General features: G+C 40.3%; 2 protein-coding genes across 4 annotated transcripts in view; one reads left to right on the forward strand and one right to left on the reverse strand.

Moving 5' to 3' along the window:
* Positions 1 to 13360, forward strand: part of LPIN2 (lipin 2) — a 45030-nt gene extending 31670 nt beyond the window's left edge. For 2 of the 3 annotated variants that reach the window (XM_057397567.1, XM_057397566.1), the window contains exons 10-20: positions 1091 to 1184; positions 1557 to 1626; positions 1731 to 1820; positions 2547 to 2629; positions 3735 to 3879; positions 4683 to 4831; positions 5304 to 5390; positions 6687 to 6839; positions 7870 to 7984; positions 8682 to 8785; positions 9078 to 13360. In XM_057397567.1, coding sequence (XP_057253550.1) covers positions 1091 to 1184; positions 1557 to 1626; positions 1731 to 1820; positions 2547 to 2629; positions 3735 to 3879; positions 4683 to 4831; positions 5304 to 5390; positions 6687 to 6839; positions 7870 to 7984; positions 8682 to 8785; positions 9078 to 9222 — 1235 coding nt within the window. In that variant the 3' untranslated portion in view covers positions 9223 to 13360. The remainder of the gene's footprint in view (positions 1 to 1090; positions 1185 to 1556; positions 1627 to 1730; positions 1821 to 2546; positions 2630 to 3734; positions 3880 to 4682; positions 4832 to 5303; positions 5391 to 6686; positions 6840 to 7869; positions 7985 to 8681; positions 8786 to 9077) is intronic. The other variant, XM_057397568.1, reaches the window with a different exon arrangement.
* Positions 13361 to 21120: 7760 nt separating this feature from the next.
* EMILIN2 (elastin microfibril interfacer 2) overlaps positions 21121 to 27446 on the reverse strand; it is a 31886-nt gene continuing 25560 nt past the window's right edge. Inside the window, exons 7-8 of the mRNA XM_057397565.1 lie at positions 22234 to 22368; positions 21121 to 21533 (exon numbers count right to left, since the gene is read on the reverse strand). Of these exons, the coding sequence (XP_057253548.1) occupies positions 21196 to 21533; positions 22234 to 22368 (473 nt within the window). The 3' untranslated portion in view covers positions 21121 to 21195. The remainder of the gene's footprint in view (positions 21534 to 22233; positions 22369 to 27446) is intronic.

Raw genomic sequence — 27446 nt, forward strand, 5'->3', positions numbered from 1 at the left:
GGGGTGCAATTACTTCCCGAGTCCTGTATAATTTCTTAAGTCATATTCTTGCTAATTGATAATTTTTCCTCTTTTTTTTTTAAAGCAATTAAAAAAGCCTGTTGTACTCTATTTTTTCTATCCTAAATATTTGTTAACCTTTAGATTTTTTTTACAGCTGATGCTTCTTTTTAATGATCTGGCTAATTTTAATACTGAAGTTGAACATGTATGCAACATTTTTAGTATTACTATTTTTAGGGTCATCCAAGTCTCTAATGCATCAAGTGAAAATTAAATGCTTATTAATAAAAGCTCAGAACAGCTTTCTTGGTAATGTGCTGGTAGTATTGGATTTCTTTGAAAAAAAGTATGTCTTCCTTGTAGGAGTCTTAAACTAAATCATGAATTTCTACAAATTTGCATAGTCAGTAGTCATGAAAATGCTATTAGAATTCGGTGATTAAACAAACCTGAAAAGCTGACAACATCCTTCCCCCTTCTCTTTTAGTGTAGCATGTAGGCCCTCTACCTGCCATAATAATTTTTAAAGCAAGCATGGCTCTCTTTCCAGGCTGTGAATTGAATTAGTTATAAAATCATAGAATAGTTATGGTTGGAAAGGACCTTAAGATAATCTAGTTCCAACCCCCCTGCCATGAGCCGGGACACCTCACACTAAACCATGTCACCCAGGACTCCATCCAACCTGGCCTTGATCAGTGCCAGGGATGGAGCCTTTACAACTTCCTTGGGCAACCCATTCCAGTGCCTCACCACCCTCACGGTAAAGAACTTATATTTAGCCTAAACTTTCCATGTTTAAGTTTGAACCCAAAGTTCAAAGTTAAGTTGCTACCTCATCGTCATCCTGCCTCTTCTAATTTCTTAATTCTCATTACTATGACTGTTGAAGTGGTATGAGGCTTTTCCTCTTAACTAAGGAAGCAGTCAGTCACAAGATTCTTGACAGGCCATGTTAACATATTGGAGTGATATTGCAAGATCAGCAAAGGCTCTGAAATGACAGAAGAATTTTCTAGATACAAATGAATTGGACATCTTGGGATTTTATATTCTAATTTTTAATTAAAATCTGCTTCTATTGCAGAAAAATTCATGGAACATATTATTACTTATCATGAATTTGCTGAAAATCCTGGACTCATAGACAATCCTAATTTGGTAATAAGGATTTATAACAGGTAAATTCTCTGTGTCATGTAATTAGGTCATAGAAGATCTCATTTAAAATCTACCCATTAAAATGAGTAGATGTCTCAGCTTCCGCTGCAGTTTGTGGTTTTCATGGATCTGTTTCTCAGTCTCAAAGTAAATTATTTTGAACTAAATATTCGCATTAAATTTAGCTTTAACTCTGAAGTGAGGGTTTTTTTCAGCAACTGCTACTGGTGTTGATTTGTATATTTTAAAATAACTCTGCTTGCAGAGAGCTTTAATATTAGTCGTTGGCAATAAATACTTTTTTTTTTTCAAAAGAGGTAGTTTGCATACTGATGTTTATTGACCTTTGGTCAGGTTTTGTAAAATCTTACCAATAACATGTTTTAAAACAGGTATTATAACTGGGCATTGGCTGCTCCAATGATCCTGAGTTTGCAGGTGTTTCAGAAGAGCTTGCCTAAGGTAAGTAGGTACAGGTAAAATTTTAAGTTTCTGTATGTAGTTACACATGATTATCTCTTTGGGTTTTTTTTGTATACAAATGAAAAATATGCCTGATTTTTTAGGCTACTGTTGAGTCTTGGGTCAAAGAAAAGATGCCAAAGAAGTCTGGAAGGTGGTGGTTCTGGCGCAAGAGAGAAAGCATGACTAAACAGGTAACTGAGACCTATCTGGATTTTTTTTTTTCCTTAACTTAAAAGACTGATTTTTTAGAAGGGCCTCAGAATGATGCTCATATAGCTCTGTGTTGGTGATAGCGAGCTGAAAGTTACTCAGTATTACAGTGGCTGTAGCTGCTTCTGTATATTTAGTCTTAAGTGCCGCATCTTTATTTGTGATTACCAGTTGCTTCAGCAGAATTCCTTCTGTTCAGCTGTTACACAATACACTTAAAATTCTTTCTTCTAAGGTGTAAGTAATTGTTAGAGCTACTCTTCAGTCACTGCAGTATGTTTTAGGAATGTACACGCAAATAAATTAGTAGGTGCTGTACTGCATAATAAATGTTATGCTGAGACACCCCATTTTAGACGTAAGCTTTCTAAACCTTGAGTGTGTGCCTTAAATTTACTCCCCTCCCCACCCCCAAGTGAATTTTACAAGCTTAGAGGTTGACAGCTCCTTTAATGTGTTAAACTAGCAGTTTCAACTTCTGGCATGCAGAGCTTTGTTTCCTGAAATTAAAAAAAAAAGGCTTTAATGGATCATTTCTTCATAAGCATCCTTTTGTTAAATAATTTAAGGAATGAGCAATTCTAAGACTTAATAAAATTTATGTACTATATTGATAGCTGTTTGCTTAAATGTGAACTGTGAATTCACTTGGATCAGTTTAAAATATTTAAAATGTCAATATGCTTTTTGTTATCTTGTTGCTTTAGATACCAGAGACAAAAGAGGGGAAAACTGAGGCGCAAAGAGCAAATGAACTGCCAGCAACTATAAAAGAGCAAGTTAATAGCAGGTGTGTTCCTGCCTGAAGACTTATTTACTGGACTGAATAGTGTCTTTTTTATTTTTTTTCAATGAAGAATTCATTAGGAATTTACTGTGGGAAGAAACATTTTCCTCTAAACTACTGAAGAGGAACCAGATGTATTTAGCAAACAATTCAGCAAAATAATGTGGCAGCAAACATTGTAGGAACTACAAATACACTAAAATTATTTCTTAAATCCTGTTTTGTTTACTTCTTAAATAGTAACATAACTGACAGAACAGCAAAGACATATATGGTAACCTTTGGCAATGAGCCGCTACTCTGTAAATACAGTGTTATTGTTTCTGACATACTGTTTGCCTTTTTTTTTCTTGTAAAAGCCTAACTTTCTGAATAATACAAACCATGTGCAATTTTTTGTAACATAAAATAATTAAAACAATAAAATAGTATTAATTACAGTGCAGAAGTTGCTCAAGATTGTGGTGGACAACTAATGGTATTTTGCACAAAATTGTCCCAGTCTAGGTAATTTATTGTGCATATTCTCCCGTGATTTTATGAAGATACCAGTGAATGTTGTTGGTGTCTTAAGCATTTTAAAAACTTAAATAGGTTGTAATTTAATGCTTCAGAGAAATTAAATGCTGCTTTTAATCTTGAAATCTCTAATTAGCAGAAAAGTCTGTGAATAGCCTTAAAAGGTGAGCTACTCCACTAACTTATCACCCACAGTTTTAACTATGTAGTAACTGTGGCAGCTTTTTTAAAGAACAAATCACTGTTACTCATTCGGTATCCCTTTTCACCTGCAGTTTACCTAATTCATCCACACAGTATTAGTGGCCGTTTGACACTTTGTCTTTGCTAAACCCATCATGTGTGGAGCCAGCTAGTAATAGTGACATTAGATCTCCACCAATACTAGCATGCCTTACAAGTCTCACTTGCTTACTGGCATATACTAGCTTTATCTGGGCATTCACTAGACCATGGACTTTGTTAATCTGTGCTATTAGGCTAGCTGCAAATCCTCAGTGTAAGCAGAAATTAGTCTTGAACAGGAATCTTACACAATTAAAGAAGGATTTTGTGTAGCTTACATTTATTATGTTTGATGTCGTGTTAGACCTCCAGAAGATGATTCTTCTAGTGATGAAGCATCACAGGAGTTGAAGGAATCCCTGAAAATAGATTCTCCCCCAGCAGAGCATCCAACCCATGGGAACATTACATCTTACAAGAAGTCACTTAGACTGTCTTCGGACCAAATAGTGAGTAGCATGCCTTTCTAGTACATAGAGTGCTTCATAATTCCACTCTGATTGTAAGAGTTGGGCTTTCTCCTGCTTTTCTAGCAGTAGCAGAAAGGAATGGATAAATTTAAAATTCAAAAAGAAATTTGAAGTATTTTCCTGTGCTCGTGTGAGCAGCTGTGGGGATTTTTGATTAACTTTCTTTTTCTGTTGTGTTTTTTAAGAATCTATGCTTGTAAGATTTTTTTTTTTTTTTTTTTTTTTAATCCAAAGTTCTATAATCAGACTTCTATATGAAGACGCTTAAAAAAAAGTGACATTGTTGGTTTCTGCAATTTGGATATCCTGGGATCTGAACAGTCTAATAATGTACGTTTAAATTGGTATGCAGTTCATTCATTGCAGTCTAACTTACAAGTTAGTTCTGTTACTGTCTATATGTATGGTCTTTATCAGGGGAAAATTTTGAGGGAAGCATCCACTGAGTAGAAAATACTGTTGCATACTATAGCAAACTGGGAGTTCCATTCGAAAGTACTGTAAGTCACCTGTAATAGCAAGAATTACACTAGCAGAGATTTAAATATCTGCTGCTGTAAGCAGATATAGGAGCTATGGACAAATACATGTGTCCAGACTACAAAACAGACCTTGTCAGCAAAACTGTGTCAGCGTTAAATCATGGTTCACTTTTTGATGAGTTAATCAAAATAGATGAGGAACAGCATATTAACCGTTTTCTGTAGCTCATTTATGATTCTAAAAATCTTATAGAGAGAGCAAGTTAGTTACATTTTCAATTATTTTGTTTTATTCTAAAGGCAAAATTGAAGCTCAGAGATGGCCCTAATGATGTTGTATTTAGTATTACAACCCAATATCAAGGGACTTGCCGTTGTGCAGGAACAATATATCTCTGGAACTGGAATGATAAAATCATCATATCAGACATTGATGGAACAATTACCAAGTAAGTATCTTTTCTTATTATTATTGGGAGGGGGGTGTTTGTTTTTTTAAAAATCTTGCTTTATTGATCCTATTCTGCTCTTCAAAATAAAATAAACTTAATTTAAGAAGACTCTTAAATATTCATTAACAGTAGTGGAAAAAAACAACCGCAAACTTGTTGCTTTGATTTGAATTTGTACTTGTATTTACAGCAGACTAGAAAATGTCTTTTAAAAGGTGATAATGTTTACCATGTGACTGCTGCCGTTTCAGTTAGACTTCTCCAGATTTAGCAGCTGCAGGTTAACTTAGGAACCGACTTGTGCTGTATTGCACCTAATTGCTCTGTCTGGAGTAGTTACTAATTCTCTTTTAAAATCATTAGGACCTGCTGTTGAGGTATTTCTGTAAATACTCATTATGATATTTATCAGTAGTTGTCTTTAACAAAACTCAGATACTTAGCATCAGCTATCTGATTTCACTTTTAGGTCTGATGCTTTAGGACATATACTCCCTCATCTTGGCAAGGACTGGACGCATCAGGGCATTGCAAAACTCTATCATTCCATAAATGAGTAAGTATGTTATCTATGAAACAATCAGGGTTTTCTGGAATTCAGGAATTAATGGGCAGGTAATTGGATTGTTGTTAATAATTATGCAGCTTATTACAGTTTGTTGGTCTAAATGTTGGGAAGTGAACTACTTCTGTCATTCACAATCAAAACTAAGTTCTTTCCCCAGATGTATATTTTTACAGGAATGGAAGCTGCAACTTTTACTAGCTCCTTTCACAAATCGTTTATTATGCATTTTAGTTTGTAAAAACTGTAATATTTTGGCTACAAAAGAGAACCATAATAACAATTAATTCAGTCACTCATGCATATGTCTGTTTCCACCAACTTGAGTTGATCACAAAGTCTATTACAAACATGATACAGTATAAATTCAGACTTAAGTTGTGTCCTTCCAGCACATAAATATTTTGTATTTTAACATGTTTGCTACCAAATTCAAGTGAATGCTCCTTAGGACAGATTTTGTTCTGACATACGAATAATTAACAACTTGCCACTGCCACAAAGGGAAGGTTGGTAGCCTGGTTTTCTGTCACTTTGTGCTTCTGACATAAGCTGATGCAATTCAATAGAAAAGTAATTCAGCAAAATATCAATTTCTCCTTACTTTTCTGGGTTAGTCAGCGGAGCGGGCTTACCTTGTGATGTGCAAGAACCTACAGAAACAGCCCATGTAGCTTCCCTCTTGCAGCAGTGAGGTGTTTGCTCAGTTCAGAAGTGTTACGAGCTGCATCCTTATATAAATGTAATGTTCATTGAAGAGGTGTATAGCCTCACAGTATTTGTCCAGTAACTTAAACCTACATATTTCCTCCCATTTCAGATTTGGTCCTTTGTTTAGCAAACTTTTTTTCCAGAAGTATAATGATGCCAGAAATACTTGCTTATTTAGGGGGATCACAGAATGATCAACTGTTAAACACTTCGTGATCCACTTAAAAGTGTAGTAGTCTTTCTTTCCACAAAAATATTTGGGGTTTAGAATCTATTATTGGCCTTCGTTCTTGTGGCCTTCATTCTGTGGCTAAATTTTGTCTGTGGTACCTTGCAGTCCTGGGAGATAACCTGAACTTTTTTTCTTTGTGCATAACAGAAGAGCTGGAATTATTTGCCAAATTGAATCAAGCCTTTTGTGCGTGCAGTAACTATGTACAAATCAGTGTAACAAACGAAGCGGCAGTCTACAGGAAAAATTTAGGGGCTTGATGAATACTTTTTGTTATCCATCCTTCCCTCTGTGCTACAAGTTCTGCTAATAACCAAACTAACTAATTGATAATTCTTTTCTAGAAATGGCTACAAGTTTCTGTACTGTTCTGCCCGTGCCATTGGGATGGCAGATATGACCAGAGGATACCTACATTGGGTGAATGACAAAGGAACAATTCTCCCCAGGGGCCCTCTGATGTTGTCCCCCAGCAGTTTGTTTTCTGCCTTTCATAGGTAAGCATGTGGGATTTCATACATCCATTCCCTCCCCACCTCAGAAGCAGATTAAAAATATCTGAAATGCTAACAATTACAGCTGGAACCAAACTTAACACTCTATGCTAGATTGACTGCCGAGGCTTGATGTCCTTCTAGTGATCATTTATAAACTATTTATTTTGTCTGAATTTCAGTTTTAGTAATCTTCTGTTTCTGTGGGCATGTTAGAATTGGCTGCGAGACACACAATGTCAGCAGCTCGCTTTGCCTGTTCTTCATTCCTCTAGTCCATGACTGATTAATGCTAGTTTCTGTTTATATCAGTAAAATTTTGTCTTTTCAAGTATAGCTACAAAGATTGTAATGCAGTGCTACTGCACCAAATAGAGGGAAAAGAAATAAAAAAAGGTGGGGAATATAGACTGCCACACTAAATGATCTTGTGATATTGGGAGTGCTTCATATATGACTAGTTAAAAAGCAATATGGAGTTTAGCTGTGGTTCAGCTTGGTTGCTCTTTTGAACCAGCCATAGGCTACCTGTTCTTGATGGGAAGAGCTAATAGTGGAAAGGTCTCTTTGGCTTTGCTTCTGTGTTTTGCTTTGGTTTGTTTTTTTTAGTAACAACACCTGATTCATGGCTAGCAATGACAGCAACTTCCATTAGGTCCGCTGGCAGGCCTTCTGCACTCTATTGTCAGAGGCAGCACTTGTAACAAGCTTATGTGTACTTGATTAGGTCCTCTGATTCAGATAGTCATCTACAGAAAAAGCAGTTCATAAACTTCATTCACAGATGGGAATTTCATCCCATATACTTAGCCTAAGCACAGACTATTTACCTATTTTTTACTATGGATGTTGGAAAACAGCGAATGTTCTATGTTTCTTTTATCATTCTTTAGAAACTACTGACCAATGTCTATATAACTACCAATGTTAGCAACAGGAAGTAATGGGAATATAAATATCAGATAAATGGGGGAAGGAGGATATCCTCTATCAAATCATGATTTAGAATTTGACTGTTGAAATTTTATTTTAGGGAAGTGATAGAAAAGAAGCCTGAAAAGTTCAAAATCGAATGTTTGAATGATATCAAGAATTTGTTTGCTCCCAGTAAACAGCCTTTCTATGCTGCTTTTGGAAACAGGCCCAATGTAAGTCTGCCCCTTTCTAATTGAAGGGTTAAAATGCATGAAGTACTTGGGAAGCAAAAGAAAAAGGCTTTTCTTTTTGTGTCTATTTAAATTTGAATAAGGAAATGGGACACTGGTGCTTTTATGGATCTGGTCAGGAAAACTCGCATGCAGATACCTTAAATGCTGCTAGAACTGCTTGTATGAGAGAGGTTACAAAGATGTGTTTGTACTCTTAAAATTTTATTAAATATATGATACCTTTCCATATTCTTTTTCAGCAGTTTTGACAGCTTTCTAACCTAAGGAAATTAATTCAATGCTCTTCAGTCTTGAATCCTTTTTCCTGTTCTATGGTTCCTGTATTTTCTGTGCAGCTCAATGCTATTGTAATTGATCAAGCTAGAGAAAGAGGGTATTGCAAGAAAAATGTTGTCACAAGAAATGGTATTGTGTGGCACAGATTTTCTGTGTGTTTGTGGTCCCAGGCTTGGGAATGGGAATCAAGCATTTTGGTGCAGAAGGAATATTTTGTTCTGGTGTGTGTATGTTTGATGTGTTTTTGTTTGTTTGGGGGTTTTTGGCTGTTGTTTAGGGAGTATTTTGTTAAGGGATAGTTTTACTGTAAGCTTTTAGGATCAGCTTTTTTTGTTTGTTTGTTACATCACATTCAGTAAGCAAATACCGAAGCATGTGCGTTTGTTCGTGGTTTTTGCAGGATGTATATGCCTATATGCAAGTGGGAGTTCCAGACTGCAGAATATTTACTGTGAATCCAAAGGGTGAACTGATCCAAGAACGGACTAAGGGAAACAAATCTTCGTAAGATCACTTTTGTTATTTCAGCTAAAGAAAGTATTTTGAAATGGGATTACAGAATAATTGCATTTGTCACCATGATGATTCAATCTCCTGTTACATGTGACATGAAAATCTTGCAGCTTTGGAAACTTAACTGAAACTTTTCAAGAACAGTAAACTGGCAGAAGTGGTGCCTTTATTTGACTATATTTGACTATAGATTTCTGGTCTAGACTTCTTAAGCTCTTTTTTGGCAACAGCTGAACAGTGACCAGACTGTTAAATAATGGTCTTTCTTCTTTTTTTAATATAGGTATTACAGACTAAGTGAACTTGTGGAATATGTGTTCCCACTGCTTAATAAAGAACAGAGTTCTGCCTTTCCATGCCCAGAATTCAGCTCCTTTTGCTATTGGAGAGAGCCTCTTCCTGACCTTAACATGGACGACTTGGCCTGAAAAACACTTCTCACCTAGAGATGGAATTTCATACTCAGCTACTCAACTTCAGTTTAAATGTGAAGAACTTTCTTAACAAAGATGCTAATTTATATACTGGTACCATAAGTCTTACTAAAGAAATCACTTTAACTCCATTGGTTTAAAACAAAGAAAATGCAAAGCTACTATTTTTTTTTTCTAAGGTTTGTTTGTTTCTTTATTGCTTGTCTTTATATACCTGTTCTAAGGCACTTGAAATTGGCCTGATGGTCATGGTACCCAGGTGCTTCAGGGTGACTAAAGCTGAGGTAAACTATGACTTTGCGTTTTCATCAATACAGACCTTGTTGTAAACGTAGATTCTTTTTTTTTTTTTTTTATTAGTCTTAATAGTATATCTTCTAAAATGAAGCCAAAAAGTGTATGGAAACTGCCAAATAGAATGTCAGACCTACTAATAAAAAACGTGGTCTAGTGTTCAGGTGGGTAATTAGGCCATTTTTGAAAGGAGCCAGAACCTAAGACCAGTGTGCTCTTTCTCAGCTAAAATACAGAAAATGTGTAGGCATTACTAGCCTGACAGGCTCTGAAGACATAAAATTCCTCTTTAAATGTAAATACGCCTTTTGTCACATGTACGAGGCTGTGCTTGTGCAATTCACACTCAGACTAACTCTGCTTACGACTTACTTTACATGCAATGTTTCAACTTTTTCATGAGCTTGTTAAAATGAAAGTTGTCTTCAGATATTTGTATGGCTTTTGTCGTTTTCAGGCTGCACTTTGTCATGTTCAGTTTCCATCAAGAAAAATCTTGAACATTTCTGTAAGAGTTGGGGAGCTGGCATTTTAATTTCCTTTTTCCACACGGAGATGATGCACGCATGTGTGTTTGCTGTGTAGGCCAGTAAAAGTATGTACAGATTATATTCAGGGAATTGTAATACTAAAAAAATTATTTAATTTTTTAATTGTCTACTGCAGGTCTTTCCAGAATTCTGTATTGCAGGTTTTCAGTAGCTGGAAGGAAATGCAGCTCAATGAGATTCCAGGTATGAGAATGGTTAAATACTGCAGAGCAGAATAAAACCTTTTTGTTCTTGTTTTCTTTTCTTTTTTTTTTCTTTCTCTTTTGTTTTGTTTTGTTGTTGTTGGGTTTTTTTCCTTTATGTTTTGGGTTATTCATCAACATCATGCTGGTCATTCCTCAGGTTCACATCAGAGCCTGTGAACAAATTGCATTCCAAGTCCAGTGTTTATCAGCTGTAAAAGCAGCTAGTATTTCTCTCGAAAAATACTTGAAAAATACAGTAGTTCTGCTTTTTAAGCTGAGTTAGTGCATTTAACCACCTTCAGACAAGTCTGTGGTGAGAATGTATCATTCTACTAGCTCAAAGGGCTTAAGGACTAAAGTCATTGATACATCATTCCTGGGCTTTCTGGGGACAGTCTTTTCTGTCATTCCTTATGTGAGTTACTGGGGCCTCGCATTACTCTTCCAGTGGCAACATCCTTAATTTCACCAGGCTCTGGGGTGAGCTTTCCCCCAACACAGCTCCCAGTGGGAGCAGGGAAAGGAGCTCTCTTGGTTTCACTACTTGCAGAAGAGTACATTTAGAGTGTTTTGCACACATATTCCCCCCAGGAATATTTTCTTTATCAGGCTGAGTAGTCTTAACCCACAGTTCTGATATAACACCAGCTAGACAGCTGGTGAACTGCTTGGGGGGTATCACTTTTAGATCACTATATAAATGAAATTACTTTTTTTTACCCCGTTTTAAAACTCTGGTGTATTCTTGTGCTTATAAAACATTAACTGAAGAGTGGAGGCAAGCAAAATCAACAGAGAACCCCTCTTTCAAAGCAGGAGTATGAGAGTGGAAAAGAAAACACACCTATCTGTCATGGTGTCCCATGCATGTCAGTGAACTGAAAGGCATCCTTGTTCTTGTACAGCGAGAACAAGACTTTCTGTGACTCTCTCAGCAAATTCTTAGTCCTGTTACCAGTCTACTCTGTGCTTAAGTGGATTTCACAGGATTCAACTCAAAGGATATTTTGCTCATACTGGCTTGTTTTGTTTGTTTGTTTGGGGTTTTTTACTGTCAGAAGCTTACAAACATCATTCCCATGTATTCGTCTTGTTTTTCTTGCCATTTATTCGATAGATTTCATTAGAAACTGAATTTTTCATGCTCACCAAGTGCTTTGAATATCAATGGAATTTGAGCTTTTAAGTCACTTGAATACTTTAAATAAATAAGAGTCCAACATAATAAAGTATTTTAATTACAAGATGAAATACTCTATCTAAAGATTCTATTTTACATAAAGGGAGTGAAGCTGCCTTTCCTGAAACAGTCCTTTGTGGATGTCGAAATTTTCTTTACCGTGCTTAGCTTATTCTTAGTGGCCCTGTTTTTACATGGCTTTTCGAAAAATAAGAGCGCTTAATGAAACTGGGATGGGTTTCCAAACAGGACAGATTGTTGCCAAGCTTTGGCCATATCTTTCTTGGTTAATTTTTTTTTTCTTACTACTTGGTCTTTTTTCTCTTCCATCCCATTCATCCTTTCAGATTGTCATAATGATGAGCTGTGGATTTTAAAGTGGGGACTTGAGTTAAATGAATATAATGAAAAAAATGAGTAAATGAGTATGAAGAAAAATAGTATCAGGTGTATTTCCAAATGCATATCATTTCAGCTGATCTGAGTATGGGGTTGTGTGGTTGTAGAGAGCTCCTTATTCTGCTAACCTGATCTTTCGCATTATAGGGATGTCCAAAAAAATGCTTAGTTAAAAATTTTGATATTTTTGCTCTGTAACAGCTACAGTTTTGATATTTGTTTTTTTGACAAAATGTAAAAGTGTTCTTGAGTACTTCTGGTATGAGTAGGGCAGAGTGGCTGTTTTGTTTTCTTTTTCTAAATCTGGCTTGTATTTGAAGCTTTTCAGATTGCTTGTTAACCTAGTTTAGGGGCAGAATATGGGACACTGTACCTGTCACTGCTTACCTGTGTAATTTGGACTGCTGGGCACTTTACTGACTCTATAAAAGACATCTCATTGCTATCAAAACTGTAGGCTTGTGCTGCAATATTAATATGAAGTGGAATAAATAGGAGTTATGCAGTAACCTGTCCTTTGTTACCTTAGTTGAGAGAAATGGCCTGAAACTAATGTTTGAGAGCAAGCTGTGCTATACTTACTTAGAATTAGCACAAGCAAAATCGTTCTTTCTATGAAAGAGGAACTTCTACGTGCATGTGTCTGTGGGCACATGCACCCCCCTGTTAAGACTGTGTTGTTGAAGATGCAGAGCCTCTCAGCATTGGCACCCTGTCAAAGGCGGAGTCAGTGATACCTGTCTGGGAGTAAACAAGGAACATTGCAATTCAAAACTTGTTAGTGACTTGGACATTACCCATTTCTATAATGATTTAAAGATCAGGAATTCAAGTGGTACACATTTCTGGGAATTTTGTTGGGATTTTTTTACTGCACCAAGCATGTTTGTACTTCAAAGGTTGTGCACTCACCCCTAACAGTATACAATTGCATGTGCAGTCCTGGCTTGTGTATCCTTAGCTTCCCATCACCGGTATACTCCTCCTAAAACTTTTTTGGGTTGTTGTGTTTTGTTTGTTTTTTTTTCCAACTGGAGAAGTTTTAACACTTGTGTCAACTCCATTATGGAGCTTCTGAAGCAAACTCCCAAATCTGTTTATGGTAAAGACAAATTTATAACGCAACATCAAAAATACAGAGTTAAACTGAGATGCCTTTAAAGAGTCACTTTTGCCTAAAGAAGTTTTACTTTCCAAAATTAAAATCTGTTGAATAGAATGGAATTGGTTTGGATTTTTTTACAGCGTTAATTACTTCCAGATGAAAGTTAAAATGTTGGTTTGAGAGTGGGAAAACTCTTGAACCATTTGTTTCATTTTTATGTTGAAGATGTGGAATACCTGATTGTTAAGCAACCCAATCACTAATAAAGTCGTGTTTAAAATTGTCAAATCTGTAATCATACCAATACAGTGATTTTTCATTAAGACTGGACTATCTTGGGTACAGTAACCCACACTTCAGTGCAATGTTTATTGATGTTCAGAACAATGTTATCACAATAAACAAACTTAAACTACAACTTTTCTTCTCTTTGTACTTGGGAATTCCATTCTTGTACTGCTAATTTAGTAAATGTAGGATTATTTATATTGTGCTCAGATTTCACGTGGAATTCAAGTTTTTCTTTTATCGATGATACATTTGCTCTCTCATACTCGGTTTGCTTTTCTCAGAGTATTTATACAAGTGATAAATAATTGCTGTCATCAAACTTGCATTGTATGCTAGTACCAGTATTGGGTTATGACAAAAAGCAAACATGCATTATTAATATAGTATCAGGTAACAGATACATGACAGGAATGCACAAGCTGCCTTGAGGAAAATCCTTCAACTGCATAGTTTGAGCCCTTGTACGTCTGCCCTAATTTGGAGTTTTATGCTAATTCCATCAAAGTTAACTTTTTCCTTTCAAGGCAGAAAGTATTGTCTTCCACCACAGTTGCTAAATTGCTTGAGGCAATTACTGTGAGACCATCCTGAGAAGGGGGCCTCAGCTTTCAGCTGAAACATGCTCTGCTGGTGGCAAATGCAACCAGCCAGCAGCCTACCTTACAAATTCCAGCTCCTGCAGTCACACATACAGGTATGACAGATCTGCCTGAGTGTGTGAGCTGTGCTGTGCTTCTGACCCTTCTGCAGGGTGTCACTTGTGTCGCTGCCCCCAGCACCCATGCGCTCTCTTTGCACCCAGACACAGCTTACTGCTGGGGTTTCATCATCTGAATTCTGTTTGGTTTCCCCTGTGGGTCTGTGCCCTTTTCTTCACACCCAGGGCACTTCATTCCTCACACTGTGCTCTTTTCACTGCCACTTCATCTTTCACTCCTAGGTCTCCATACTTGCTTGTCTCATGCAGTGGGAAACTGTGGGTGCACACAATACAAGGGTGGCATGTCCTATGTATGCCAAGTGTTCCGGTCTGTTGCAAAAAGGTTTCTCTGTGGGTGTTGTTTCTGTCTTAGTCCAGTGGAGTTCTTGGTGGGTGGATTTTCTGTCATGGAGCACCAGTCTTTTAAATGCGCAAAGACAGAACCAGTGTTTCCAAGAACAGGCACTTTGTGTGTGCAGGGCGGTGTTTCTGCAGTTGTGCCATGCAGTCGGTACAGCAGGGGCTCCAGGAGGACCTCATGTGCAGCCCTGCACCTTTGTGGTTGGGAAGCCATTTTGGTTTGGTACGTGCGCACTCACGCTTCCTGCAGCTGCCAGCCAAGCTCTGGGGCCAGTGCTGAGCGGGGCAGTGGGTCACTGGCTGCTCAGTGGAAGCCCTGGGTGCCACACAGGGGAAGGGACCTGAACAATTCGGGGGCTGTGCAGGTTTCATGGCTGGGCAGGGCAAGTTTGTCGAGGTCTTCTGGCAGGGGGCTGCTTCTGTGCAATGTGTTGTACCCACTGCTTTTCCTCCTCTCCCCTCACCTTAAAGAAGTTAATCAAAAGCACATTGATGTTTCTGCCCCACACCAGAGATGCCCAAGACCTCTCACAGGGGGATGGAGCAGGGAACAGCACAAAGACTCCAGCGCTGTAACCCCGTGTGGTGTTTTTCTTCACAGCTGAAGTGGTTGCCAAATGGCTGTGGCAGCAGCTGGGCTCGGTGGGAGAACAGATGTTGAACTACATGAGACTGAGGGCTTTCATTAATGGCTTTTGCGTATAGTGTTTGAACAGGGCACAATTAACTGTGCACTGGGAGAATTACAAGTGATGGTAAGCCACTGCCTTGGGAGTGCTGCAGAAGCCTTTGGCTTGTAAGGAAGCATGCCAGGTAGTTACAGTTTTGGCTAAACATTCACATTTAGACTGAATTAATCTGAATTCAGCTTTAACGACTGAGTGGTTACCAGTCTCTCTTAACCAGCACTGAGACCTGGGACACATGGTGCTTCCTTCCTAGTAATTTCTTCTGCTCCAGTCTTCCCCTGCCGTCTTTTCCTTCTCTTTCCTAGGTTGCTGTTCTGTAATCTTGTTACCCACTCCTGGTGGTACTTCATGTGTACATGTTCTGGTCAGCATAAGCAACATGGCCCAAGCTGTTCAGAAGGCCAGAGCTCAAAGGGTTGTGGTGAATGGGGCTACACTTGGCTGGTGAGCGGGCAGCAGTGGTGTTCCTCAGGGCACAGTCCTGGGGCCAGTTCTGGTCACTATTTTAATCAGTGACCCGGATGCAGGAGTTGAATGCACCACTAGCAAGTTCACTGACGATACCAAACTAGGAGGTGCAGTTGACTCTCCTGAGGGACTGGAAGCCTCACAGAGAAATCTAGGTAGATTGGAGCATTGGGCAGTGATTAATGGGATGATATTTAACAAGTCCAAATGCTGGTTTCTGTGCCTGGTACAGAATTATGCTGGCCACAAGTATAGATGGGGAGAGGAATGGCTGGGGAGCTGCCCTGCAGAAAGGGACCTTGGGGTGCTGGTTGGCAGCAGGATCAACAGGAGTCATCAGTGAGCCCTGACAGCCCAGAGGTCAAACCTCACCCTGGGGTGCAGCAGAACCCACAGCATCACCAGCCAGTCAAAAGAGGTGACTGCCACTGTACTCGGTGGGGCCTCACCTCCAGTGCTGTGTGCAGTGCTGGGCCCCACAGTTTACAGATGTGAAAGTCCTGAAATGTGTCCAGAGGAGGACAACAAAACTGGTGAAAGGGCTGGAGGGAATGTCCTGTGAGGAGTGGCTGAGGGCTGAGGACTTTGGGCTTGTCTAGCCTGGGGAAAAGGAGGCTGAGGGAGACCTCACTTCTCTCTACGGGTTCTTGAGGAGAGGAAGTGGAGAGGAGGTGCTGATCCCTCCCTCCTTAATAAAGCCTCCACTTGTCCCAGTGACAGAATATATGGGAATGGTTCAAAGCTGCACCAGGGAAGGTTTAGACTGGACATTGGGAAGCATTTCTTTATGTAGAGGGTGATGAAACGGAGAGGTGGTCTGTGTCCAAACCTGTCAGTGTTTAAGAGGCATTGGGAGAACGCCCTTTAACAGCTTGCTTTAACTTGTGGTCGGCCCTGAGGTGGTCAGGCAGTTTTCTAGATCGTCATTGTAGGGCCCTTCCAACTGAAACAATCTATTCTACATGTTGGGAATCGGGGCACCGAATGAGCAACTAAAATGGGCAAGAACTCTGTTGACAGAACTTGTGTGTGCCACAAAGCCTAAATAACAGTGCTTGAGACTCAATAAACACTTAAAATACACTTGCAAGCTTGACAGAAGCCAGCTTGACTGTGAAACTGCAGTTTTAAAGGTGGTGGAGGAGAGAGCAAAAATTTTGGCTTACAGTGCTGCTGTGTTCACTGGAAAGCAAAAGAGCATCAGCACATCACAGAAGAGGCAGTCTTTATTTGGACATATCTGCAGTTTTCCATCGCACCGTTTTCTTCATGTTCCTGGATATTCTCTCTTATATATACATGAATATATGTATACACATGCACATATAAAGCATACTCTCAAATGCACTATTCTTTTTTGCTGAAAAATTGTTCCCTTTTTTTCACAATCCAGATGGCAAAATGGATAAATACCAAAACCTGCCTATCTATGTACTAACATGTTGCAAGATGTTCTTTGAAGTCTCCTGCATACAAGGAATCTGCAGAGCTCTTGTTCGACATCTTGTCTCATCTGCAGGGACAGTCACAGGAGGATTGGTGCTGGCTCAAGCACAAGCCTGTCTTGTGATGACAGGGGACACATCCCCCAGGTATTCCTGGTAACCTGACTATTGAAACTATATGCTGATACCTGGAAGCAACTGGCAGTTGTGTTTCTGCTCAAGTCTCAGAGGAGCACACAGTCCTACCAACTCAACCCGAGGTGGTAACTGCATTTGTAGGTTTGGTGAAATTGATCCATATCCACTACTGGGCCATAATATAAAGACTGATTTATTTATTCAGCAGCTAAAACTCACTTTCAAATGCTCAATGTATCCTCAGGAGACAGTTCAATCCTGATTTGAAGCTCTGGGCTGCAGCCAGGGAGCCCTTTTCCATGCATTCCAAGTGCACTTTAAAACCGCCTTGGGTGGTGATGTGCATTTTGTTTCAAGTTGCCTTCCTGTGCTTTCCACATACAGCTCACTCTATTTCCTTGAGTACTTACAACTTCACTCAACTGGCTGATCGGCCTCACTGCGCTGGCTAGAGTCTCTCAGCAGAACTGCACAAAGCTGCTGCAGATAACCTGGTGTGCTCCAAAAAGGTACATGGTGGGATATCCCAGAAAACCCCCATTGCTTGGCATGGTCAGTATGGAAATGTTTGTGCTGTGTTTGGAGGCTTAACAGCAAATTAAAATAATGAGGTAGTTTTTTTTACACATTTGGCATTCCTGCTTTGCTCCAAACTGTGCTGGGGAGATGACTGTTCTATCTTTGGCATGGTTGCATTTCCCTATGGCTGCTGTAGGAGACACTTTTGGCCAGAGCAGAGCCTTTTAGGCTTGTCAGCATGCTGGTGTGTCTTAAGATGTTCTGCTGCTAGAGACCTGGCAATGGGCATTTACCAATCTACCTGTCTCACATGTGATGCTTTCTTGGGGACTCTGCTTGTTTTGGTACTGGCATTGTTCAGTTTTCTTCCCATTTCAATGTCAAGGGGGAAGCACCTGGCACAACAGATACTGTTTTGCCTTGGAGTCTTGCAGTCCTCGTAAACTGCACCACAAAGGTACCTACAAAGCTGATCTAAAAGGCAGCACCATGACTTACAACCAGGCAGCATACCTGCCTTCCAGCTCCCACCTGCAGGATTATTTGGTTTTTTAAGGCTTTCTCAGTTAACAGATGCTGCATATTTGACCTTGGGTATGCTCTTGGATATGGCAGTCAAACCATTAGCCCAGTGTGAAATGTTCCTTTCAGTGCACGTATTTTCTTGTTCTGTTGCAGATTCTCACTGAAGATGTAAATGCTTCATCAGTGGGTTCTGGGTGCCCTGGAGCAGGGCTTTGCTTCATCCTCTGAAGCTGGGCTGTTCTGTATGGAGCAAACCTTCAGCAGGCTTCAGTGTGTGCTTCAGTCCCTTCCAGTTGCTGCTTTAATGATGTTTTATTTAAACAATCACTGGAGCAGAGGCCAGAACTCAGGTTCCCCCCTCCCTTTGCTGTTCAGGGGCCACAGCACTGCCCTCTTCCCAGCTGGGTGAATATTCCACCTTGTAAGACCCAGGAAAAATAACCTCATCAGGAGAACCGAGCCACTAACCCTGATTACAGCAATTACCAAGAAGTGGAAATTAAGGGTCAGGTCTCCCTCAGTAAAGGCAGGAATCTGAGACAGATTTTCCTTGTAGAAGGTCATAGCATTAGCCACTGTGCTGCTAGAGATGGCAGATGGGAAACTACCCTTAAAAGCTCTAAAAGTTGTCCTCAAAATACATGGCTGAGATTGGGCCCTGCTGTAACATAGCTTATACCTGTGTACAAATACCAGTTACGCTGCATTATGAGGGCTGAAACAATCTCAGCATCAGCATTAAAAATTCATTCTTAAAAATGCCTCATTTGGAGGGAGGGGGGAAGGAAAAGAAAAAAAGGGGTTGTGTTTGCCAGCTGGGTCTCCCTAAGCGCTCAGCTCATTTTGTTTGTTTCCATGAGTCATTTTTAGAACAGGCAACAATAATCTAACAATACTTGAGTCATACGTACTCCAGAGCCAACTTCTTAGAGAACACAGCTTTCCTGAGGAGAGTGGAAAAACAGCCTAAAAGGAGAAGTGCCTCTCTAGCTTTTGTACATTACAAGAAGTTCTGCTTTTTAAAAAGTGGTTGATGGAACTGGCTTTTGAAAACACAGAAAACAATACTTCCTGTATATCCCCTCAAATTTGAGACCTAAAAAGGCATGGGACAGAAAGGGGCTGTTGATTTAAGACAAAGAACCCCCATGCCCCCCTTGAACAAGCACACGGCTGCTAACTGCATGCTAATGCCTCATGCTCCAGCGCAGGTCAAGACAAATGCGAAGGGAAATGAGCTGGGGCTCGTTTCTCCCTTTATCATGCTGTGAAGTGCAATCTCGGCATACAGCTTTGGCTACTCTCATAGAAACAGCCTTCCTGCAACAAAATACATCCAGTCCTACCTTCTGCTTCTTAGTAACACCGTCATTTCTGAAAATCAGGTGCCAAGAGATCCTAAACTAAAACCCCACTCAGTTTTCCCCCTCTGCTCACAGCTCCCCCAGTGCAATCCTAGCTGTAAGGGACTGATTCAGAGTTCCTCTGTGGAGACAAAGCTTTTTCTGCCTGCTTTTCCCCAAAGCAGCTCAGCTTCCAGGATGTGACAGTTTGTTGTGGGAAGGCCCCATCTCATCGCCTGGAAACAGAGTAATTAGGGAGTATCAATTCCAAACTTATGCAACCAAGGCTAAGTTTTCATCTGACCTCCTCAGATGGGAAGGGCTCCAGCTAAACATTCTGTGCTGCTTTACAGCACAGGGAGTTCTTCCTTCACCTGAAAGAATTGTTTGTTCTGAGGCTATACTATAAAAAGCTGTTCTGCATTTGTAAGAAGTAAAAAATATTACACAAACCTCTATGATAAATACAACTCTATGCAGCATGAACAGACTATTAAGAACATCAGTTTATATAAATATGTAAGTGACAAAGGAACAGTCTTGCTCTCAGTAAATCACAGCCAGATTTCTTTTTCAGCCACAAGAGATCAAATCTAACTCAAAAGAGCCAAACCATCACTTCTGTTATCTCCACAGAGAAGTGGCCAGTATGAGAAGTAAAATACTGTTGCCCCGAACGTATTTAACTGCTTTAACTAAGAAAGTTGCTTCATCCATATAAACAGATGCTGCGTGTTAAAACAAACCTCAGTCAAAAGCATAATGCAGGAGGCTAGAGCAAAAACTTGATGCAGATGGCTGGTTTATGCCTTTGACAATAAGACTTATTTTCCTCTCTCAACAATCTTTTCTCTTTTACAAAGAAGAAAACTTCCTTTTTAATGCAAATACTGTAAGAGTGCCAGAAACAAAGTTTTTAAACTTTTCATTTTTCTAGCAAAGCAGACACAATTCATTTTCTTCTGACCTGTTTTATTAATTTCAAGCAGCAACCTTTAATCTCAAGAGCACCATGCTTAACTGATCGTCTCTCTGACTGTATCTATTGAAAATAACTGTTCTGAAGCTTTCAGTAGTAGCACCTGCACCTTACGCTCACATCTGCTGTAGAAAAGCACGTGGAAATCCGAGGCCAGGTAACTTTCTCCCTGCGCAGCTGCTTCCACTTGACTGGAATGAGTCACCTGTCTCTAAACACTGTGTTTAGGCCTTAAAGGAAAAAGAAACCTGATGCAGGTGAGTATCCTTTTGCTCTGCACCATCACGGTTAGCAACTGCATTGAACAAACTGTTTGTAAGAAAGCAGTTGACCCAATGTAGTCTTAACACAAAAAGTTATTGACCATGTCCAATACAATTTCACTTTCCTGGCCCTGCTTTACTGAAAACGTAAAAATAGCTGACCAAGATTGTAAACTTCAGATGTAAACTTTGATAAACTAGGGACAATTTGAAAAACTAGGGAGAGCACTGCAAAGACAATTTAATAGAGAATAGTAAGAGCACAGTGGAGAAGTATCTATCAAGAACGTATTTGTTGTTTAAACGGTTGTTCTGTTTGTGCAGGTAAACAAGAACTTGGGAAGGAACTAGTTTAGCTACAGAAACATGTCTTTTGTAGCTACATCTGGAAACAGGACAAGGAAAAGGTCTCAGTATAGACTATAAACCCATCACTGAAATCAAATATATAAACTGAATATATTAAAGCTTTGGATTTTATTACACTTAATTTCTTCTGAATATCTTACCCTTCTCTCCTGTTCCAGGTAAACCTAAACATGAGAAATGGAAGGATAAAGGAGAACTCCACTAAACGTGGAGTACATTTCGTCAGAGTCTGTGTAGGCCAGCTTGCCTCCTGTTACGACGACGTTTACTTCATCTCCCGCTTTGAGGTGAAGAACAAGGTGGAACGTCCCAGGACCACCACAGGTCTGTTTCCCTGAGTAGGGTTTGTGATACTCCAACAGTTCCCTTCTGTATCCAGCCGTGTGGAGCTGAGCTACGCTTGCATTGGAGACAGAAAGCACTGCTTCTACATACTCATCCCTCTCCGGGGCCAGCACAGCAGTGATCAGGTAGCGTCCTTCATACGGTGATGTGAAAATGCCTGCAGAAGAGTTCTCAGAGTTATTCAGAATGGAGAGACCTAATTGCTCCAAGTACAATGACAAACATAAAATGATATGGGTTACCCTTTGCTATGTACAGATAACTGTGACACGGTCAGCCTGGATAGCAGACCAGCTGATAGCAGTCATGAAGACAAAGGGTTACTGCTTTTATACTACAGCTCACAGGTCCTTCGGAACCTCCTGGCCTAAGCAACCACCATGACTCAGAGCTGGGTGATGAGGTGAGAGGCACCCACACGCTGTGCCAGTCCTCAGTAGGTTAAGGCACACCTAACACCCTTGAGTGACAGGACTCTGCCTGAGGAGGGGGCAACCCGCAGGTACTACTACTGCCTCTCCCCGGGTGACCCATCTGGCTGAGCTGCAGCGAAGTGGGTTAGCAAGGAACCTCACCTCTACTACCTGGGCTCAGCCAGCCTGAGGTGGGTGAGGAGCAAAACCAGCTGTGCTGGCAGAGCTGACACAGTGCTGAGTGGGCCTCAAAATTACCAGACAGCTGCAGAAAATCAGTAGTGGCAAAGTGTGTGCCTGTCCACATCCATAGGAAGCTTTTATTGCAGGTTTAGATTAACTTGTTTGTTCAATGCACCAGCAAGGCCTGAGATAGCACCAAACACTGGTAACCCACGCTACTGCCTGTCTGGCATCTCTGTGGGTCCATTCTTTGGCTGTTACCTGTATTAGGGTTGTAATAGTCCCCGTCGTTCACAAGCACTTTGTTAAAGTGAACCACGCCAACATCACTGGAGAAAGGCTTCTGTGTGAGCCCAGCAGAAAATGACACCAGAGAGGCCGCAGCGGCAGCAGGTCCTAAAATGGGTAACAACATGAGTCAGAGTCACATCAGGATGACAACACAGCCTCTCCCTGTGATGGTTTATAATCCACCGTCTCTGTTCCTGCACATACTCCACTTGGATAAATCCTGTCACTTGAATTAGCAGAATACGAACTGCTGGCCCAGGTCCCATGTATCTCACTGTAAAATTTACTAAGCACCACAGAATTGCTGCCTTGACCACAGCACCCCTGGGTTTGGGTTGGGTTATTTTTTCCTTCTGAGGAAAAGGTACATGGCTTGTAAATGCTGGCAGTGGAAATCCTGCCACCTCTCAGTTCAGCAATGCTTTTGCCATGGACTTTCTTCAGGATCGAGGCTGCCCTTGGACATCTCCACTCTCCATCACTATCACAATGACAACAGGTCAGCTTTCCTAGTCACGCTGAGAAGCTGCACACAGCTTAGATCTCTCACCCTCTCTGCTGAAGCGTAGTGAAAATAGCTACAAGAAGAAACACTTTGGCATTATAGCAAAGAGAATCATCACTGGGGCTTTTCTCTCTCTCCAGCACTTCTCTCTTGGAGGACTTTTCATCCCAGTTTTAATTTTCTCAGCAGATCAGTCACTCCAGTATTTTATAGTGGCTACTTGCTTACTACCTAAGCACTGCTGCTAGATGAAATACTATTTGGACAATTGAGACAGATTTTTACATTTAACAGACTGGTTTAATGGCATTTAGTGATCGATCACTTAACTTACGTGTTCCACTTTAGTTCCTTTTGCTCTAAACATTTCCCTTAAAGTAGGACACACTGCTAGAAGCAGTCAACTATGGTTGCTTTGTTTGGGCTATTAGCTAAACCACAAATGCACTTAAAGTTGCCCTCAGTTGCTCCTTCTGTTCTGTGCTGTTCAGGTTAGGATCTGTATCTTCTCTGTGCTCTCAATCTGAGATGCCCATCAGCAACCAATGTTTAAGATTGTATCCCGTAAAAATTGAAGTTAAAAAGTGACAAAACTTCAACTAAAATGTGGATATGCAAATGCTCTGCTATCCTTTTTTGTCTGAATAACTTGGCATTGGGGGTGGGAGGGTAAGGCAAGGTGAAGACATGCCTGCAACTTCAGAAATGGCAAATAACTACCTTGACTTCCCTGAGGGGCTGGTAACCAGCTGCCTCACGTATCTTTGGAAATCTCTTTAGTCAGTATTCTGTCTCACACTCTGAAAACAGACGGAAGCCCTTTTTCATTACTCCTACCTGCAAGTGTGCCTGCAGGGGCTCTTGTAGGTTAAGATGAGGTGATTTGAAAGGACCAAAATTAATTGCAGGAAGTCTACTTAAGAAGCTTCTGTAACGCTCCGTTATTTTAACACGACACTACTTATAGAAAGCATCTCTTTGTATTCTTTGCCTATCCTGAGATTCAAATCAACTGAAAATGCACTCAACTAACTTTTTGTTGGTTTCTCTCCCCTGCAGTCGTACTGCACAGATGACACATACTATTTGCTGCCTGCCCAGAATACACTGTCCTCTCTGTTTGGAGTAACTCCAGTTCTGTCTGGTTTGGTGTCATCTGAACAAGGGAGCGACTCCTCCCCTGGCTCGCCCTGGCTTCCTTCAAGATTTTCCTGCACTAATTACTAGCATAGTTATTAGAGTTTGCTGCCAAAATGGCTTCAGATCAGCAGCCTAGTTTAGCACACCAACTGGGTTTGTCCAAAGGAGAAATCTTAAACCTGCCCAAGTATTCTGATCAGTTCAATGGGCAATGTAAGAAGGCACAGTAACAATGCAGTGTGTCTATGTTCTCTTACCCTCCTCTCTGCCCCCAGCTGGAACTGTGCCAGTTTAAAGCTTTCACAAGTGCTACCACCAGCTCTCAGCAGTGCTTTTGCAGAGCCTTACAGACAGGTGAACTACCTTGTCTTACATGTCCTCACTTGTAAACACTTCATATATGCCAGCAGGAACAGGTATGCCTGTTCACGGCAATCTAAGCTAGTGTAATGCATTCTGGGAGGTCAAAAGACAAGAGAAGATAACATGGGTGGCCTTTGTTAGGTTTCATCTACTTTCACCCATCTGCTAGCTGTATTTCTGGTTCTCTACCTCCCTTTTAACTTCCCAGCACAGTTCATGCCTCCCACAGAGCCCAAGGGCCAGAAGGAGAAAAAGAAGAAAAACAAAACCCAACCAAAACAGAACAGTGCACAGCACAGACATTTTCTATCAAGATGAAAGGAGAAAAAAAAATAAGAGTGTGATGGTACTGCTGACAACTGCACAGCAACTGGAACGAGGACTCTTCAAGAATCTACACAGCAGAGAGACCATAAATACATAATTCATTTGTCAGTATGCACTTATGACTCCTTGCATACGGCAGGAGTAGGGACGATACATCAGATTTCCTCTGCTTGGCCAATACCCCTAAATCTAAATGAGGGCAAAGTGCATCATTTCAGTCAAGCTAAAGGGGACAAAATATCAGCAATTTATCACCTCCCTGCTCCCTTTTCCCATTTTTTGGGTTTGTTTTTTGTTTGTTTGTTTGTTTTTTGGGTTTTGTGGTTTTTTTTTAAACTCTTCATTTTTAACATAACATCCCATTTTCATGAACATTCCCTCTGCTTATGGGAAGGCCATGCAGAGCAGCACAGTGCCACACTGATTTCCATTAGCCAGTGCTCAATGAAGCTGGGCCCATTATCTTCTACTCTGCTAAATCACAGTGGTTTTGATGCCAATGGTAACTCACTCAGTGCATTAGCAAGACACAACTACTTTTCTCCTGAGTCTGTTGGTAACAGCTCTTTCGACTCTAACAGCTCCTACCTCCCAGATTTCAGCAAGAGGTTTTTCCCAGCACTTATCTACTGCTGCTTACACAACCATCCACCTTCTACCCCATCCTTCAGCACACAGAATTGTGCAGTTCTTTCATGCAAGTAGCAGCTAAACACAAACACTGGTGCAACATGTTCTTTACCTCAGAGTCAGCAAACATGCTTTCCCCTGTGCTAGAGCACTGATGTTACTAATGAGAATAGTGCTTCCTGTCCAGTGATTAAAAGAAAGAGCTAAACATGAGCAGAACCTGCCACAAGCACAACAAAGTAATTTATGTATTCAGTAAACTCTTTCTTCAAATCAAAGACCACCTACAACAATATAAATCTTACATTAAAATAAGGTTGTGCCTTTATATTTGAAACGTCCTATAGGCTTGCTGCCTGGAGTCACATGGAAAAAGTAAAGATGCTTAGTATCAGACAAGTAAAAGGTATTAAAAAAGACTAAATCAGCCCTTTCCTGCACATATCCATACAGCAACATTCACACAGCAATAGGACTCACTAGATCAGCTGTTTTCTTTTAGAGAGGTGCAACAGCCTCCACTGAAGCTGCAGGGTTAAGGACACAAGCAACACTGAAGGCAGCATGAAGGGGGAGGGTGAGAAAAGCAGTTTGTGCTTTCAGTGATTTTTTTTCACTGTGACCCTCTGTATGCTAAAATCCAAATCCTCTTCTTGGCTCTGTCCTTGCCTAGTTGTGTGACCTGGGATTTTACAAGCATTTTCTCATCAGTTCCTACACCAGTTCATCAGCCAATTTGCTTCTGCAATTTTCTTTGCTTCAGCAAACAAAAATTCTCATAACTGTAAAACTGCCATGCTTCAAAAACATTTCCTGCTGATGTTTCTTTAAATAATAAGTGGTTCAACTCTTTTTGTATTAAAAGGGATTAGCTGGATGCACTGAGGTCCTGACACTTAACTCACCTTTTTCATAAACTCCTTGCCTGTAAAAATAGAGCTTGTATGTAATACTGTACCTTATACTCTCTCACTAATACTTGTTAGGTCCTCAAAAATCTTTACCTACCACACTGTATTGTGAGATGCGTGCAAAGAGATAGCTAATGCATCTGAAAATCTCAAGAAATACTATGCTATTTAAAGTATGCAAATTGTGCCTCAGCATTCAAGAAGAGCACTGAAGTGGGACAGTTTAATCCCAGAGGAGAGTTGGAGCCCTCAGCTTCTTCCTGAGAAGAGCTTTTTATGTAACAGAAGTTACTCAGAAACAGAAGTGAAAGGAAGTACTCAGAAGGCCAATTTAATAGTACAAGCTGCTTATTTTAGGAACTATCGTACAGGAAGGTCTGATCTTTCAAATCTGAATTTCAGTGCTACAAAATGCACTGGGTGAAGACTGGCAAAGACATCATAAACTGTGGTCCTGCACAAATCAGATATTAAGGATTCCTTGATGCCTTATTTAAGCATTAATTTCTTCCTCCAATAAGCCAAAAATCTTGCCTTCCCCAGCTGTTCACTTCTACCTCAACACTGTTAACTCCTGAATGCTACCTCAGAGTGCTCCTTCTTTGCTGCTTACAAGCAAACACTGATCATTATGGACAGTGGATGTAAATGCTCTAACTCCACAGGAAGTCCAATAGTTATCTGCATCATCCTTACCTCCCTGTTTTCTATGACTACCTACCAGTGGGGTTTGCAAAGCATTCTGGGGGAAGTTAAAGGACAGATCAGAAGGTGCATCTTATATTTAGATGGGTCTTCTGGGGCAGAGATCAGAAAAAGGAAAAGCTTGGTCAAGCCCACCCCTCTCTGGATCCCAGATGGTAACATTACTTACAACGTGTTCCACCAAGCAGCAACTGGCCCTCTGCCTGCCAAGCCCTGCCTTTTCAACACTTAACATCCGCCTACTGTTTCACACAGTTTTAACATAAACTGATTAAAATACTGCTGTCTATGAATGGCACAGATTGTACAAAGTGGAAGAAAACCCCCAGGAAATCCATTTATCACAGAAATCTAGACATCTATATTGGCTATGCTGGCATCAAGATAAACATTTCTTTACTTCTTATCCTCTTCCAGAAGCCGCACCTATTGCTGCTTGTTCTTACCACCAAATGCAAAGAAGATTGCTTTAAGGCTATGACAGACTTTTAATTAGAAAGCATAAATATCAGGATTTCAGTGTCAAATTTTTACTACTCCTTTTTGTCAGTACCCGGACCACTCTTTATGATGTGCCCTCAAACTAAGTCCCAAGGGTAGGA

This window comes from Pezoporus wallicus, unplaced genomic scaffold, assembly GCF_028554395.1.
Source record: "Pezoporus wallicus isolate ANWC-B61680 ecotype Strahan unplaced genomic scaffold, APGP_CSIRO_Pwel_v1 contig_227, whole genome shotgun sequence".
In the NCBI taxonomy this organism is placed as follows: domain Eukaryota; kingdom Metazoa; phylum Chordata; class Aves; order Psittaciformes; family Psittacidae; genus Pezoporus; species Pezoporus wallicus.